This window comes from Podarcis muralis, chromosome 3 (assembly GCF_964188315.1).
Source record: "Podarcis muralis chromosome 3, rPodMur119.hap1.1, whole genome shotgun sequence".
NCBI lineage: Eukaryota > Metazoa > Chordata > Lepidosauria > Squamata > Lacertidae > Podarcis > Podarcis muralis.
Genome location: NC_135657.1, coordinates 34,071,729 through 34,089,899, shown reverse-complemented (window position 1 = coordinate 34,089,899; position 18,171 = coordinate 34,071,729). Strand labels below are relative to the sequence as shown.

At 39.9% G+C, this 18,171-nt stretch overlaps 1 protein-coding gene across 1 annotated transcript in view; it reads left to right on the top strand.

The window, feature by feature from the left end:
* Positions 1 to 15,213, top strand: part of PPP1CB (protein phosphatase 1 catalytic subunit beta) — a 33,021-nt gene extending 17,808 nt beyond the window's left edge. The window contains exons 2-8 of the mRNA XM_028724450.2: positions 3,556 to 3,687; positions 6,423 to 6,653; positions 6,902 to 7,006; positions 10,096 to 10,167; positions 11,240 to 11,391; positions 12,495 to 12,629; positions 13,495 to 15,213. Of these exons, the coding sequence (XP_028580283.1) occupies positions 3,556 to 3,687; positions 6,423 to 6,653; positions 6,902 to 7,006; positions 10,096 to 10,167; positions 11,240 to 11,391; positions 12,495 to 12,629; positions 13,495 to 13,599 (932 nt within the window). The 3' untranslated portion in view covers positions 13,600 to 15,213. The remainder of the gene's footprint in view (positions 1 to 3,555; positions 3,688 to 6,422; positions 6,654 to 6,901; positions 7,007 to 10,095; positions 10,168 to 11,239; positions 11,392 to 12,494; positions 12,630 to 13,494) is intronic.
* Positions 15,214 to 18,171: the final 2,958 nt, after the last annotated feature.

Below are 18,171 nucleotides of genomic sequence, written 5' to 3'. Positions count from 1 at the left end.
CTGCAAGCTGCAGTAGCTGTAAGGTACCTAAGAGTTTTGCCACTTGGAGAAATGGGAAAAAAAACCTTTGATCAATTAGGGATGCTTTAATTAATTAACATTTATCTAACCTGTCCTTCATCAAAATCAATGTTATGCAACTTAAAACCATAAATATATAAAGTTCTGTACTCAATTCAAGTGCTGAAAGCACTTGCTACCTGCAGTTTTATCTTAGAGGCATTTGACCTTCAGGAATGTGCCTTCCAAAATAGTAGCTACAGCAACATGTGCATACTAAAAACATAGTATGTTTTTCTCTAGAAATATTATCATATGCAAATCTATACAGATTCAAAACTTGAGATTTTCTGTTTAGTTCTTTGTTTGAACTACAGTGGTACCCCGCAAGACGAACGCCTCGCAAGACGGAAAACCCGCTAGACGAAAGGGTTTTCCGTTTGCGAGTTGCTTCGCAAGACGATTTTCCCTATGGGCTTGCTTCGCAAGACGAAAGCCCATAGGGAAATCTCCGGGACAGCGGGGAAGCGCAGCGTGTCTTCCCCACTGTCCTCGGACCTCCTCCCGCCGCCCGCCATCAGAACGAAGCTCCGATGCCGGGCGGGGGGGCGGGGACGCGTTCTCCCGCCGCCCGCCATCAGAACGAAGCTCCGATGCCGGGCGGGGGGGCGGGGACACCTCCTCCCGCCGCCCGCCATCAGAACGAAGCTCAGATGCCGGGCGGGGGGGGCGGGGACGCGTTCTCCCGCCGCCCGGCATCGGAACGAAGCTCCGATGCCGGACGGGGGGGCGGGGACGCGTTCTCCCGCCGCCCGCCATCGGAACGAAGCTCCGATGCCGGGCGGGGGGGCGGGGACACCTCCTCCCGCCGCCCACCATCGGAACGAAGCTCCGATGCCGGGCGGGGGGGCGGGGACACCTTCTCCCGCCGCCCGGCTTCGGATGGCTTTCCTGAAGACTTGGGGTGGGAGGAGGGTTTTCCTTCCCACCGCCAACATTCAGAATGCTGTTCTGAATGTTGGCGGTGGGGAGGAAAAACCCTCCTCCCACGCAAGCCCCGGGAACAGAGGGAAAGCGCTGCGCGCCTTCCCCTCTGTTCCCGTACCTGTCCTGAAGGCTTGCGGTGGGGAGAAAAGCCCTTCTCCGCACCGCCAGCCTGGCAAGCGGTTTCCCTAGGAATGCATTAATTGATTTTCAATGCATTCCTATGGGAAACCGTGCTTCGCAAGACGAAAAACTCGCAAGAAGAATAAACTTGCGGAACGAATTAATTTCGTCTTGCGAGGCACCACTGTATATGATGCTAAAGGGAGCACTTAATTCATCAAAGCCGTTCATATTCATTTGTTAGTTCAGTCCTGCTTTTCCATTTTTTAAAAAAGCAACCAGTTGAAAACATAATTAAGTTTTCAGATTAAAATGCAGAGTTGGCCATAGGATGCCCAAAATGGGTTACGAATAAGACATCATGATTCAAATCCAGGATTGGAAACAGTATCAACGTTATCCAGCCACCTAAGAAGAACCATACTGAATTGGATCAAAGGCCCATCTAGTCCATTGCTCTGTTCTAACAGTGGTTAGCCAGATGCCTGTGAGAAGCACATAAGCAGGATATGAACAGCCGGTGCTTAGAGGCATCCTGCCATTGATCCTAGAGGGTTGTACGTTTCCATCATGACTAGCATCCATTGATAGCCTCCTCCTATATGAATGTGTATACCTGTTGAGTCTATGTGATGTGGTAGACATTGCTACATCTGGTGGTAGCAAATTCTGTGGCTCAGCTATGTGCCATGCGAAGAAGTACTTATTTTGTCATCCGCAAAAGTGTTTACCTTACTGTTCACCCTTAAGTCCAGATCATTTATGGACAAATTTAAAATGCTGGTCACAATACAGGCCTTGAAGGGACCCCGCTTCTTGTATCCCTCCATTGTTATTGCTGCCTTCTACGGCTTGCTTCTACTGCGGGACGCGGGTGGCGCTGTGGGTAAAAGCCTCAGCGCCTAGGGCTTGCCGATCGAAAGGTCGGTGGTTCGAATCCCCGCGGCGGGGTGCGCTCCCGTTGTTCGGTCCCAGCGCCTGCCAACCTAGCAGTTCGAAAGCACCCCTGGGTGCAAGTAGATGAATAGGGACCGCTTACTGGCGGGGAAGGTAAACGACGTTTCCATGTGCTGCGCTGGCTCGCCAGATGCAGCTTTGTCACGCTGGCCACGTGACCCGGAAAGTGTCTCCGGACAGCGCTGGCCCCCGGCCTCTTAAGTGAGATGGGCGCACAACCCTAGAGTCTGTCAAGACTGGCCCGTACTGGCAGGGGTACCTTTACCTTTTACTGCTTGCTCCTTAACCAGTTTCTAATCCTGAAGAGAACCTTTTCTCATATCCCAAGATTTTTAAACCTACTCAGGATTCTTTGGTGAAATTCTAAGGATGCAGTGTCTACTGGATCACCCCTATCCACATACTCATTGGCATCTTGGGATTGAGGAGGCCCCACTGATGTCATCTGTTGAAGTGATGAACAGGATTCTTCCACACTCCTTCAGATGTTGGTCCTGATAATTCCTCAACAAGCAAATCCCTTCCACGTTTATGAGTAGATAGGTTCTCTGGTGGGAGACTCCTTAGCCTCCTTGCTCCATGAAGAAGATGAATTTTTTGTCAAGTAAGTACCTGCAGCACTTACTTGACACAAAATTATGGACCCCTTAAAGCATTTGGGCCAACAAAGAGGGGTAGTATCAGCAGTTGGAGCTATGCAGAAAGGCCCCTTTCTCCATGTGAGATAAAGGTGGCTCAAGCAGAACTTGCTCCCTGGTTCTTGGGTCATCAAGCAATCTAGTCAAGCTTGGAATGGAGAAGCATGCAAGGATGTTTCCTGCTCCATCACTCTCAATCTTTGCTTGCAGTGTTCTGATGGGGTTGCCAAAATGAAACCAGGGAAGCTCATTAGTATAACAGTTTTCAAACCAATAAGGTCATATGACAGATCTGTATTCTTAAAGCTTGCTTACTTTTATTTGGACACCCAGTAAGTTCTTGATGGCAAACATTGTACATTGAGCACATTTTTCTACCCTCTGCAGATAATAACAGAATGATGAACCATAGTGTGCATTAAAAGTTAATGCCTACTTTATTATGACTTTGTCAATCAATGGATATGGCCCAATTCAGACAAATCATTTTACTATAAACTTAATATCTGGATAAATGTTAACCTGGGAAAGGTGCAGAGAGAAGAAATGGCATGGTGCATCTGAAACAGCACAACCGGACGCCTTCATCTGCCCCAGCTGCAGCAAGATAGGTCTCTCCCATATCAGTCTTTACAGCTACAACAGGCACTGTAACCTTTGAACAGTTTGACTTCATCCCCAAAGGCACACTCCTCCATTGCCTCCCAAGACGGACGGATGCCAACCATATGCTTAAACACATTTTGGTTTAATGTGCTTTATAAATGCTGAGGAAGGCAAGGGCTTACTATTTGAAACACACTGTTTTCCTTGACAAATTTTCATAGACCTGAATTTATCATTTGTCTTTCAGTGCGAGGATGTCGTCCAGGAAAGATTGTGCAGATGACAGAGGCCGAAGTTCGGGGCTTGTGTATAAAATCACGAGAAATCTTTCTTAGCCAGCCCATACTTCTGGAGCTAGAGGCACCGCTGAAGATCTGTGGTATGTGGTGATTAGTGTTGTATACTAAAGAAGCAAAGCTTTTAACCTGCAAAATAATATTTGCCGAATGTTGCTATGTATTCAAAATATGTAAACAGTAAAGAGAAGCAAAACCATTTAACATGAAAAGACAGCCTGCTTACCCTACTAAAATGTGGTAATTTGGTACACTTTTACTACATTGAGTGATTTATATCCTAAATACTCCTGCCAAGTCTTAAGCTAATTCAAAACCTGCTGTACAATGAAATACTGTATTTAATATATAGTAAATACTAATCTTGGGTTTAATTTAGTTCCTATATTATTAAAGTAATTTAGGAGACAAGACTTAAGTGCTAAAACACTTCATATTTTCACAGTTATTTTTCAGCCTACTTGTGCATTCTTTTTTTGGGTAAGACCCAAAAGGGGAGTGTCTTGCCTTTTGATGTGAAGGTCAAGAATGCTTGCTAAACAACTTTAGGCTTTGGGAGGAATGGCAACATGCCACTGCAGTTGCACTCTGAATGCCTTCGTTTGCCTGAATCAGCATTCAACAGGAAGAGTTCTGCCATCACTAGCTGAGCTTCAGCTCTTTGAGAGGCTAGAAGATTTCAGAGGGACAGTACAAACTAGAAAAGCAAATGCAGTTGCATCTGGGCTTAGTTTAGTTTAAATAGTACTTTATTAGCAGGTTTAAAAGCATTTGAGTGTTTCTAAGTGCATTCAAATGATAGGTTAAAAACAGATGTTTTTAACCTATCATTTGAATGCACTTAGAAACACTCACAAACTGATTTGTAATTGAAGTATTTTTTACTATTATTTGATATTTTTATCCTACCCTTCCTCCCCAAAAGAGCTCATCAAAATAATAACACAATATAATTAAACATTACAATTAAACTGCTAAAACATTTTTTAAGAATATGTACAATTCCTAGCTCCTAAATGCATTTCAGACCAGTGGTATGTTTGCTGTAGAGATAAGTCCTAGAAAAAGGCGTTGCCATTTATTTTTAAGGCCACCAGCATGCTGCTCCTATTTCATTTATTTTAGTTGCTTATGATGCTGTTCTGTGAAGTATAAATCTATTTTTGTATTTCATTTTTTAATATGTAATGCTTTTTATGTTTAAGAGAACATTTTGTTCTTCTGTTAATTCTGTTTTTAATGTGTACTTGGTATTAGATCTTAATTTGTAATATTTTATGTTGTAATGTTTTGGTTGATGCTTTTAAGTTAGATTGTAGAGCACTTAGCGATTTAAAAAATTGGTATAAAAATGATTTTAAATAGTAATAAAGCCCTATTCTTTGCAAAATCTTGGTAATATTAAAGCCTGCAATATAGCAATAAATTTTTGTGTGCAGCATGATAAAAACTAGTAGTTAGTATGCAAAGATGTAGAAGCAATAACAGCTGTCCACATGGAGATTACAAGATAGTAGGAATGCAGTACAATTTCCTGACTGTTAGTAGCGGCATAGGAATGTGTGAGTGGTACTATTATAAAAAGTGTCTACAACAAGCATATGAAAAATGTAGCATGCCTTGAGGCCAAGAAGGTATCTGTGATTTATTTAAATACTTCAGGTTGTATCCAACTAACTTCTACTTAGAATAGACCCATTGGAATAGATGGTTTTTGGCTCATACTAATTTTAGCTTGCAGTGGGATCTGGTGGTTTACTTCATTGTTGATGGTGATTTTATGATATATTATATTGTATTAAAAGGTTTATGTAATGTATACTCTGGACTAAGAACTTAGAATAGAGGGTGAAAGAGAAATATTTTAATAAACTTAAATTGTCTCAAACGTTAGTCACATACAGTGGTACCCCGGGTTACAGACGCTTCTGGTTACAGACGCTTCAGGTTACAGACTCCGTTAACCCAGAAATAGTACCTCAGGTTAAGAACTTTGCTTCAGGATGAAAACAGAAATTGCACAGCAGCGGCGTGGTGGCAGCGGGAGGCCCCATTAGCTAAAGTGTTGCTTCAGGTTCAGAACAGACCTCCAGAACAAATTAAGTTATTAACCCGAGGTACCACTGTACAGCATCTTGAGAAGTAGAGACGTCACCTTGCCAACAAAGGTCCGTATAGTTAAAGCCATGGTTTTCCCAGTAGTGATGTATGGAAGTGAGAGCTGGACCATAAAGAAGGCTGATCGCCGAAGAATTGATGCTTTTGAATTATGGTGCTGGAGAAGACTCTTGAGAGTCCCATGGACTGCAAGAAGATCAAACACATCCATTCTAAAGTAAATCAGCCCTGAGTGCTCACTGGAAGGACAGATCGTGAAGCTGAGGCTCCAGTACTTTGGCCACCTCATGAGAAGAGAAGACTCCCTGGAGAAGACACTGATGCTGGGAAAGATGGAGGGCACAAGGAGAAGGGGGCGACAGAGGACGAGATGGTTGGATAATGTTTTCGAGGTTACCAGCATGAGTTTGACCAAACTGCGGGAGGTAGTGGAGGACAGAGGTGCCTGGCATGCTCTGGTCCATGGGGTCACGAAGAGTTGGACACGACTAAACAACAACAACAACCACTGTACAGAGTAGGCCTATTGAAATTAATGGACATAATGAAGTGGAATTGAGGAGAAAACAACCCCCTTAGTATTTTACCGCGAAAGCAGAGTATATGTTTTGGTTTTTACTACCAACTGTGGATTTTCTTCTAATAATAATTTCTTCTAATAATTGTTTCATAAATATATCTGCAATCTTAATTTTTGTAGGTGACATCCACGGTCAATATACAGATTTGCTTCGATTGTTTGAGTATGGGGGATTTCCACCTGAAGCCAACTATCTATTTCTGGGAGATTATGTGGATAGAGGCAAACAATCCTTGGAAACCATCTGCTTATTACTTGCATATAAAATCAAATATCCAGAGAATTTTTTCCTCCTGAGGGGAAACCATGAGTGTGCTAGTATTAATCGCATCTATGGATTCTATGATGAATGTAAGTAGAGTCTTATATAAATGTTTCTAGTAGTTACCCTTTTTATGACATGCTTTGAAACTTGTAGAAAAATTCACTTAACAATATTGAATTAATACTATTTTATGTTTCTCTTTAAACTTGTGAAATAACCTCTGTATTGCCTTTGCATTCAGCAGTTACTTAAATAAAGATGGCACTCTTTTTGAATGGTCAGACTACCGTATGTAATGTGATTAAATAAATTGCTGCTCTTCTAATCCCACCAGGTAAACGGCGGTTTAATATCAAGCTCTGGAAGACATTTACAGACTGTTTTAATTGCCTGCCTATTGCAGCCATTGTAGATGAGAAGATTTTCTGCTGCCATGGAGGTAAGCAGAACACACCTTTCATAACAGTTAAATTACTTGTTTCTTCAAAGTTTGGACAAAAGTCCAACCAATGAGTTTTCTTGTCCCTTACCTCTTAACTAATATCAAATAAAGTGAATTTGAAATGCATTATAATGCCAGCATCTAGAATATCATTGGTTTCCCAGAATCTAGCCAGAGAAATCTTGATGAATGAGCATATACAGCTTGCCAGCAGGGTATAGCAGTTTGATTAATTTTTTATAGTCCTGAAGAAGGCAGAGGTTATAGATTTGAAGTGATGGGTATGTTGACCTCTGGGTCTTTCGACTGATTTTAGTGTTCAGTTTTAAATACTGGTCCTTTATCATTTGGCCTTCCCTCATTCTTCAGGCTCATTACAAAGATTGTGGTGATCTTAGATAGCATTTTCAAGGCAACAGAGCATACATCCGTACCTCTTGGCTATCATTAAGGACATCAGCATAGGAAAATAGCCTACAGAGGAATTGATGAAGGATGTGAGAAGCCTCAAGGAAGCAAAACTTCCTGCTGAGCAGGAATTTTAAGTTACTTAATTTCATCTCAGGGATTTGCAGCACCCACATGACCACATCACTAAGTGGTCCTGTCCTTCAAGAAGGAAGTGCATTTACTAGCCCAGCTCAACCGTATTGGAGCCTACTATGGGTAGTGCCTCTGGTCATCTTCCTGGGTCCTCAGAGGATTCTCAACCATTGGATAGAATGCAACGGCCATCTCTGAAAGTGAAACGGTATCCCTATTTCAGTCTGTTAACCGCAAAAATAGGACCATATCCTCAAGAGATCATGCTTCTATTCTGCTAGGTAGAAAGGTGCATCTCTTTGAGCTAATAATATATTGGTATGAACAATCAGGGAGCCAGCTGGCTCAAAGGGAAATGAACTTTGGAGAGTAAACCATAGCCCAAATTTCATTCAGAGTTTGAGCATTTGGTCTCTGGTCAGGCCTCCACATTTGACCCACCAGGCCATTTTCAGAAAGCCAAACCCACATGAGCATTGGGCAAGGGTGGGATTCCAAAGGAACAAATCAGGAACTTAAAGGTCCCAGTTGTTCTTTGGATCTAGTATGGCATGCTTCCACTCACCCATCAGCTGTGATGGGCAGATTATCGTGCGCCTTCATCCCCCTCACCCATGGTTCACTTGCTTTGAAATCCCAAGAATTGGGGCTTCAAAGAGAATCTTTAAAGGGAATAGTGACATCAGGTGATAGACAGGTGGGTGGCCTTGCCCACCTATCAACTTTGGTCCACCAGGCATGGGGAAGGTAAAGAACTGGCCCTCTGGCCAGAAAAGATTCCCAGCCCTTTCTTCCTGAAAAGAGTGCTGATCAAGATGGGATAAATTGTGATATTCTTGGAATAAATTGCTGAAGTGTTGAAGAAGCCAAATTCAGAAGAAATTATCAGGATTCCCATCCTAGAAATAATCACAATGTGGATAAATCGGAACACTCAGCCATTATTGAAGCGCCTCACAAATACTTGGTTTGCTTCCTAATACATTTGCAAAATACATGTGTCACACGGTTGTTTCTGTTCTGTCTCTTTTTTAAAAGTTGTACTAGCTTAAAGTCTTAAAAGAAATTAACCTTTTTAGTTTATGTGTTACAATGATATGGATAGACTGCTTGCAGGGATGTGCCTGATTATGTGCCCTTTGGATCCTTGCCCATTACAGCTGGTGAAATTGAGCCTGGGGGGAGGGTTATTTCCTGGTTGTGGGCGACAGCGTCATTATGTGAGTGGTGCCTGCCACTTTGGTGGTGCAATCATTAGCAGGGGGAAAGCCAGCCTGGTCACTAATACTCTCCATTGGAGGAAAGTGTTTGAGAGGGTCATGCTAGAACAACTACAGATACTTTTGGATAAGACTGATTTATCTGGATCGATACTAGTCTAGATTCAGAAACAAATTAGTATTAGACATCATGATGACCTTTATGGCAATAGGAGCAGTGGAAGTGCAAGCACACTCTTGCTGCTGTATCTCTTAGTGGTCTTTGATATTGATATTATTATTATTATTATTATTATTATTATTATTATTATTATTATTATTATTTATGTGTCCTTCACCAGCAGGTCCCAGGGCAGGTTAAAATAGTTATATTATTAAAATAGTTATTTATTCCTGCCCTGTGGAACTCCTTGCCAATAGAAGTTCAGCAGAAGTCACCCCTGCTTGCTTTCACATATCTTTTGAATACACTGTTGTTCAGACAGGCCTTCGTAACATGACTCTTGCTACCAGCCAGTTTTCATTGATATGTTGATGTTTTTGCTGTTATTGTAATGTTGTGTTTTTATGTTTGCACACTGCCTATGAAAGTGTAGTTTGTAAATATTTCACAAACTTGGCTCAGATATTTTCTCCTTCATAGCTTAAGTTGGAGAACCACCCCTTAAAATAATTGGTTTAGTAAACTTTTGCAGCTTGGTATAGAATAAAAATAATTTTGTAACCTATATTGACAGAGGGAAATATCCAAGTAGAAGTCACCATTGAGGGAGGTGTCTCAGTATGCCTGCTACTTGAATTCAATTCTTTTTAGTGAAATAGGTATCTTGTCCTCAGATGTAAATTATTTTGCATTTGTTTAACAACGAAATTATTCCAAGTAAGGATCACTTAATTTTAAATTAAAGTTTCTTCATTATGAAGAATAAGTGTTCCTTAGGCATCTTGTACACCTTGAGCAATTTTATAAAAAGAAACAAACCCCACAGTCATGAAATGGAGAGCTCTTAATGCTTCCAATAAAGAATGGATGTTTTGTGCAGTTTATTCTTAAATGTTTAGAACACAGTTGCATGCTCTCTGTTAGCTATTTTTTGTGATAAAAAATAGTTTTATATCCATTTGCAAAATCTTAGAGATGGACCTGTCTCTGTGTAATAGCTATTGAGCCATGAGGTGGGGTATGAGCATAAAAAAATCAAATGGATATGGCTACCAATTGGATGGCATTACATTGGAAAATAAAGGAATCTATTGTCTAAATTCTTTTCATTGACATCTTCTATGAACAATGAAAATGAGTTTTCTCATTCATGTTGTCAGGACTGTCACCAGATCTGCAATCGATGGAACAGATTCGAAGAATTATGAGACCCACAGATGTTCCTGACACAGGTAAGGCCCACCTGCACAAATTGCTGCTCACTGTAAATAATTTTAAAATTGTATTGTGGCATATATCAGTAGTGTGTTCAAAGAGGTAGTGAAACTTCCCATCTGAAGGGTTTTGAGGAGCGCTATTATACTTGTGCTGCTTGGAAGCTAAAACTCCTTGTTTTCATCATTTGAGGTACAAATTGAAAAGAGCCATGTGGAAGTTACCTAGTTTTGAACATAAGGGATTAGATCCAGACTTAGTTGCACTATTATTCCCTTGATTTCACCCAAACCTATATTAAATTGATTTTTGGATGCTGAAGAAGGTAGAGGGTGTGGGTGGGTGTGGGTGTGTAATAGAGAAGCAGCATAGCTTGTTAATTAGAACTTTTAAGTTCTCTCTTTTTAAATCCATATTGCATTCTAGAGTGTGACTTGAAGCAATTTGGTTGTAAGACAGTAGTTGTAGGTAGTAGCCTTGGAAACTAAACTTAGTAAAGTAAAAATAAACATGTGTATCTGTATAGTACTTTATAGAAGCAGAGATTCAAATAGAGGATTTCCTAATTTTAAGTTAAACCTGAGTCCCTATGCAAGGTGGCTGAAATTTTGGCATATAGGAAAACCTTTGTCTTCTGCTGCATCTCTAATGCTACTCCAGCATTAAACAGGAAACAGTAATTTTTGGAGAGCGAGGTTCATACTGAATCCATCAACATGAGGCATGCCTGAGCTACGATTTCAGGATTTTTTTGGATCTATGGACATTCGTTGATTTGTTTTCATTCTAAACAGCTTGATTTTTCTTGCTGGAAGAAAGTTAGATACTGGCTCAGTTTGCGCATCATATAAAGCCATAGTTTAAAACAAGCTATGGTTTAATGTGATGTGCACATCAGACCACAGACCATAGAAAAAGTTTGCACTGTTGTCTCCAGTAGGAGTACATTGCAAATCTATAACTGTTACACTTGTATAGCCTCATGTGTACAAAGTATGCATACCAAAATCTCAATCATGAGAGGTAAATATTTTGTACCAAAAAGAACACATTAGGGTCCTGTTTCAGACTTGTGCTCTTACTTTCAAGGCTTGCTCTGTGACCTGCTGTGGTCTGATCCAGACAAGGATGTGCAGGGCTGGGGTGAAAATGATCGTGGTGTCTCCTTCACTTTTGGAGCTGATGTGGTCAGCAAGTTCTTGAATCGTCATGATTTGGATTTGATTTGTCGAGCTCATCAGGTATGAATTTGCTTCTTTCTAATTTGGGATCTTTACCTTATAGTTTCCAGGGCTCTATGTCATTTACAAATACAAATATGGTGACAAGTAGATGAGCTAGTGCAGATCAGGCTACAAATTTAGCTATATATAGTCTTTAGAACTGCCCTGAGATCTACCTGTATAGGGCAGTATACAGATTTAATAAATAATCTTAAATAATATTGAACACAAAGCTGCCCGAGCTGTCACATCCTCTCTGCACACATATTTCTGGATTTTGAGTCCTTTGTTTCAAAAATGTTGCAGAAAAACTGGAGGTCTTTCTGTAACTAGTCTACAGCACAAAGAATAATTTGCTTAAACTTGTTTGTATTCTGGACCTTCTGATTTCTGTACTTCAAATTACCTTTTTTACCTACTTCAAATTAGTTTCCTTCCCACCATGGAGCAGGCTTTCATTGGTGCAATTTACCTTGGTGCTCCTCTTGGAGCCCTCCATGAAGGTGAAGGTGAAGGTACCCCTGCCCGTACGGGCCAGTCTTGACAGACTCTAGGGTTGTGCGCCCATCTCACTTAAGAGGCCGGGGGCCAGCGCTGTCCGGAGACACTTCCGGGTCACGTGGCCAGTGTGACATCGCTGCTCTGGCGAGCCAGAGCCGCACACGGAAACGCCGTTTACCTTCCCGCTAGTAAGCGGTCCCTATTTATCTACTTGCACTTAAGAGTGCTTTCGAACTGCTAGGTTGGCAGGCGCTGGGACTGAGCAACGGGAGCGCACCCCGCCGCGGGGATTCGAACCGCCGACCTTTCGATCGGCAAGCCCTAGGCGCTGAGGCTTTTACCCACAGCGCCACCCGCGTCCGGAGCCCTCCATATACCCCTAAAATTGCTTTTGGGGAGGCAGTGGGGAGCTGAGAAGAAAGAGAATTCCCATTGTGTTTGGAGAAGCCAACTTGCATGATAATGGATCTTGCATGGAATCTTAAGTTGTGTTGCATTCATTTTGCTATGTGTTCTCTGAAAACTCTTAGACTGCAGGTTATGGGATAAACATTTTGGCTCAGATTACAGAAATATTTTAAGTTACATCAATATTGGTTATGTGTTTTTCTCACTGACAGGTAGTTGAAGATGGCTATGAATTCTTTGCTAAACGACAGCTGGTTACCCTATTTTCTGCTCCTAATTACTGTGGAGAATTTGACAATGCTGGTGGCATGATGAGTGTGGATGAAACTTTGATGTGCTCTTTTCAGGTATGATAAACATGGATTATAACCTCTATATTGAGAGGATAGGTCAGAAAGTTACTATTATTGTACGGCTTGAATAAAACTAGAGTTAGCCAGGGCAACCCAGTCAATTAAGTGAGGTATAAATAATAAAATTATTTATTTATTTATTTTTGAACTTTTAAGGTGCACTGTTGCTTGTATCTCCCTTGTTGAAGGATAGCATTCTCAGCAAATGTTACGATCTTCCTTTATTTCAAAACTAATTTTCTAATACCTCATTGTCATAGTATTACTAAGCTAAGGTGAATATTTGCCTAAATAAAATGGGAACAAGCCACTCTGTTGATGGAGTCTCTTGAAAAATAATAAATAAAATGGATTACTCTGAACTGGCTAGGGGTGTCTGGTTCTCTGAGACTGCCTTAGATGGAGTCAGACCATTGGTTCATCTAGCCCAGTATTTTCTACTGCAGCTGGTTAAAGTCTTACCTAGATCTTTTAACTGGAAGTTGCTGGGGATTACTGTATTTACGCAAATCTAATGTGCCATCAAATCTAATGTGCACCCTAATTTTTGTGAGTGTTATTTGGCCAAGGAAGGTGCGCATTACATTTGAGTAAATATGGGACCATCTGTATGCAAAGTACTATGCTCTGACAGTTTGCTATCATCCCTACCTGGTTAGATGAGTCCACAGAATGGGTAGCCCTAGCTGTTAAATAATTCTTTTTGTACTTTGCAAATGCATATTCAACAGTTGTTTTAAATAGGAAGCCACCTCAAATGTAGACAGCAAGTTATACATTCATTGTAAGGCTGGTTTAATGGATATGTTGTGTTGGTTTGAAGAGAAGTTTATTCATCTTCTTAATTCATCCTCTTAAGATTCTGAAACCATCTGAGAAGAAAGCAAAGTACCAGTATGGTGGACTGAACTCTGGACGTCCCGTCACTCCACCTCGCACAGCTAATCCTCCGAAGAAGAGGTGAAGAAAGGAATATCATAGAAAACCCATCAGATCTATTAAGGACAAAACTCCATATATACAGTATATAATAAGTGTGCACTGTAAAACCATCCAGCCATTTGACACCCTTTATGATGTCACATCTTTAACTTAAAGAGACGGGTAAAGGATCTTTAATATTTTCTAGTTGACAGATGTGCAACACTGTATTGTAACAAGTATACTCCAAGCTCTAATAACCAACATAGAGTAAAATCAAATCTAAACAAATTATTTTGGTTGCATATTCACATCACAGTTTTAAAGTTGACCAACATCCCAATTTAAGCTTGATGTAATAGTTAAATCAGATGAGAGCATGATGTTTCATTTGTGTAATGTGGTCTTACTGTTGCTTGATTGCTTTTATTTCTCTTATTTTGTAGCTAGAATGATGGCAAAGTATCTAGTCATGTTTCCTGGCTGAAAATGATTTGTGGAAGGGATTTTTGGGGCAGCTGCTGTTCTCCCTCTTCCCAGTATTCTTGGTAACTAAATGTGTGCCCCTATAATAGGAGTTTAAAGACACAAACCAATCTCAAGCTCGTGACTTCGGTAATGCTCCTTATCCAGACAACCCAACAGTCAGTATTTCTCATGACAAAAAACTTATTTCTTTTTATCTTAGATTGCCACAGGATGACTTTGTTCATTGCACCATTTTAAACTAACATTACACTCACAATGACACTTCATTTAACTTAAATAGGGCAAGAATGGTATTACTTATTAGTCGATAACTTGATTATGTGGTACCTTGCATTAGATTTTATTAGCATGAAACACCTTTTGGCATGCTTAGCTTCCTGATAATGTCATATTTGCATTAAAGTGCATTCTGCATAGCTCACCAAACATGAAGATCCTTCTCTGATATGCCTGGAAAAGCTAGCTCTCTTCTTCCTCTCCTCTTCCCCGCCCAACTGTGCACTCTGCCCCACCCTCCAGGAGGGTATATTTAAATGGATGTTGATCATTGAGCAGTAGGTTAACTATGGCTAGTGGTGGTTGGACTGTCTAATATTGCCATGTGAATGTTCTACATGATTGTAAGGCTTATGTCACTAAAGATTTATATCCTCTGGATTTTCATGACCAAGGTTCATATACTATTGTAGAAACTTCTGCTTTGTAGTGTACTATAGTAGCAATAATTTCTGTACATGATCAAGAGTTGATGCAGTATTTCTTTTTCTGTTTTCCTTAAAGGGTTCATATTGGCAAATGGCAAAGTGTAAAGAAATGTGCAAAGATTGTAAATGGATAAAAATTGAAAGGCAGCGACTTGATTGGATATTAATACAATGTTTTTTATTGAACACAGTCAAATTTATAAGATTACTTAGTAGGGAAGCTTCCAATTTAAATTATTCTAAATGTGCAACAATGTAGAACTCTTTAATATTGTCTTTGCAAATGTTAAATCGAGAATTCTAGCAACTTGCATTTAATGAACTGACACGTATTATGCAAGGGATTTCTGGCAAAGTGAAAAGTTCTTACATGGATTTAAGTCTCTTTTCTAATTCCATTTTGTTTTAAAACACATATTAAATGTAGGATTTTTCATTTAGTAAAGTTGTTTAATTGATTTGAAGTCTGACTGGTTATTCCAATATTTGTTATGAAATAATTTGCCCTTGATGGCATACATTATGAGATGCAGACAAAAGCTTAATATTGACACTAATATAGATTTATGTTGGTGGATATTTAAAAATACAGCAGCTCTGTAAACGTCACCTGTAGATCAATGGATAACCAACCATTGTTGCTCCCTAGCACTGTGGTGTCTACCTTGTTATCTGACGATGAAATGATGAACTTCTTGGGTCATTACTGTATGAAAAAAATCACCTCAAAGAAGGTAAATGGAATGTGACAAGATGGAAGCAAAGCTTTGGCATATCCAGCTCTCTCTCTCTCTCTCGTAAAGTGGGTAACTTTTTCATTTTTACACTGTAAAAGCACCTTCATTTCAGATAATATAAAGGGGCCCAAAATGTGTTTAAGGGCAGTTGTTTAATATGTATAACTGGGTTTAACAAATTATTTTGGGAAATTGCTTTTACAACATTGCCCATGTATGCAGGCGTGCATGTGAAGCCATCTTGAAAGACAGAAACATTTACTTGCGCTATAATTTGTATTCTTTTTCTGTCCTCCACCTCACTTGTCACTACTTAACGTCTGATAACATACTGCAAATTTTAAAATACCAATGAAACCAACAAAGAATGTAATGGCTAAAACCACTAGTTATAATAATTACCTGTAAACAACTTTTCTGGAAGTGTATTCTTTGAAGCTACTTAAGACTGCTCATGATCAGTTTTTAGATCCTGCCCATGAATACAAATGCTGGTCTCTGTAGGCTTGAGGGTGAGCGCTAGTCCTTACTAACAGATGCCACCGGGGAATCAAGTGAGATGTGTCATTTTCTTGGCTTTGCGATTTGTGTTAAATATTTTGGCCAAGGGTGTGTAGCCTTTCTGTGTAACCAGAATGGAACTAGTGATGTATTTCAGCATGGTTCTAACTATTACTTTACTGTCCTCTCCCCTTTTTCTCTTTCCTTAATAAAAGGAAACAGACACCTTTTATTGCCCCCCTTAAAGCTTCTATGTCTTTTTTTTTTGTAGCATTCTCCTATAATTTACTTGTAAGTAACCTTTATTTACCGTAGTAACATTTCGTTCCTACCACTGTTCCATCAGAATGTGTCATGTAAGCAGCTTATTCAAAGACAACCTTGTGCAAATGAGTCTAGGCTGCCAGATTCCTAAATAAAATTAGTTCACATGATAGTTTTTGATCAAATTTTACAACTGACCTGCTTTTTTCACATGTGTGACTGCACATAAATTGTTTGAAACCCATCGTGTGGATGCAAAACATGACATCTGAGTTGGTTGTGTCTTGCTGGCTTGGAAGGAAATTTGAGTTTTAGGAATAAACTTTACTAAACCTCTTGATTCTGTATTCAAGTCTTGTTTTGCACACTGTAGCTGACTCAATCTCAGACCACCACATTATTTTGTAGACTGTTTCCCCAAACAGTCATGTTCCCCAAATGGTTGCATGTACCATTTAAATCCATTATAGATTTCATGTTTCAAAACTGAAGGTTTCAATGCTGTTGATTTCATTAGGACTTCGTTGAGACATATTAAAACCATTTGAAGTGTCTGGGGATGTGGAGAAGAGTTACATAATGAAATGAGGGCAGGGACCCCGTGTCATCATTTAGGAGGAGATACAAAAGTGCAACAGAATCTTAAAGAGATGTGCAAATGGTACTGTTGCTCTAGAAACTTGCAAGATGGTGCTAATGAAAAGAAATTATGTGTAGAAGTGTTTCTACCCTGGAGATGAAAAATCCCTCTTGGAACCAAAACAACAAACATACATGAAAAAAGAGCCCCCTAATTTAGGAAATTGTAGGACTTTTTTACAGATTGATATTGAGGTCCCCATTTGTGTATTGATAAAAATCTGTTGGAACATTTCATTTTTTATTTCCTTTCGAACAGTACTAATGGATGAACTGTAACTGGTTGTCATTTGAGGTCATAAAATTTACTTGATTATGCTGGGGAATCTTTTATGTAGCATCATCATGGTACATGGCCTTGGTTGCATTTAGCTAATCTACTTTCAGTTCTCTCTATGGAGCTAGTGGAAAAATCAATATGTTGCTCAAAGGTTTAACAAATTCTGTGACCAACCAGTTGAATGCTGTAATTTGTCTAAATTATGCAAATTTGCTTGCATAATTTTAAGTGCTTTCTTGTTTTGCACAGTCTTGCTTTTGCTTGTCAACACCTCTTCCTCTCCTTTTCTTTTCTCCACTGGCCTCCTGTTAGGTATCTGTTTTCAGCCTTCTGTTATTCTCTTGCTACATACTGTAGCTGGGTGACCTTATCAGATCCCATGGCTTTAATGCCATTTATATGTAGATGACAACCAGCCCTACCTCTCTATTACCAGAACATATTCCTTTCTTCAATCTCGCATGTACCTGATATTTCTGTCCTGCCTGATCAGATCCAGCATCCTGTTTTTCACAGAGGCCAACCACATGTCTTCATGCTCTGCTTTTAGGCTTTTCTAAAAGCAACAGTCTTCTGCTGTATCAGGTTATAAGCCATTGCTTCCAGTCTGCATGGCCTATGAGCTTAAATGATGGGAGTTGTGCTCAGCATCTGGAGGCCATAATGTTGGCTACTCCAGTTCTATAAAATTGTCTTGATGAATAGACCACACACCATGAATTGGTCTAACTTCCTTTTAAAGGTATCTAAGCTAGAGGCCATCATAGTATCTTGTACCTATAAAGTTTGGTTTGGTTTGGTTTGGTTGAAGTATTTCTTACAAGTTGTGAAACTAATGCCAATTACTGACATTGGGTGACTCAACACTTCTACACATGAAGCATAATTTGATAAACATGCTATGACTTCTTTTGTAAACCACCCTGAAATCTGCAGATGAAGGACTGTATACAAATTTAACAAATTTTATATATATATATATATATATATATATATATATA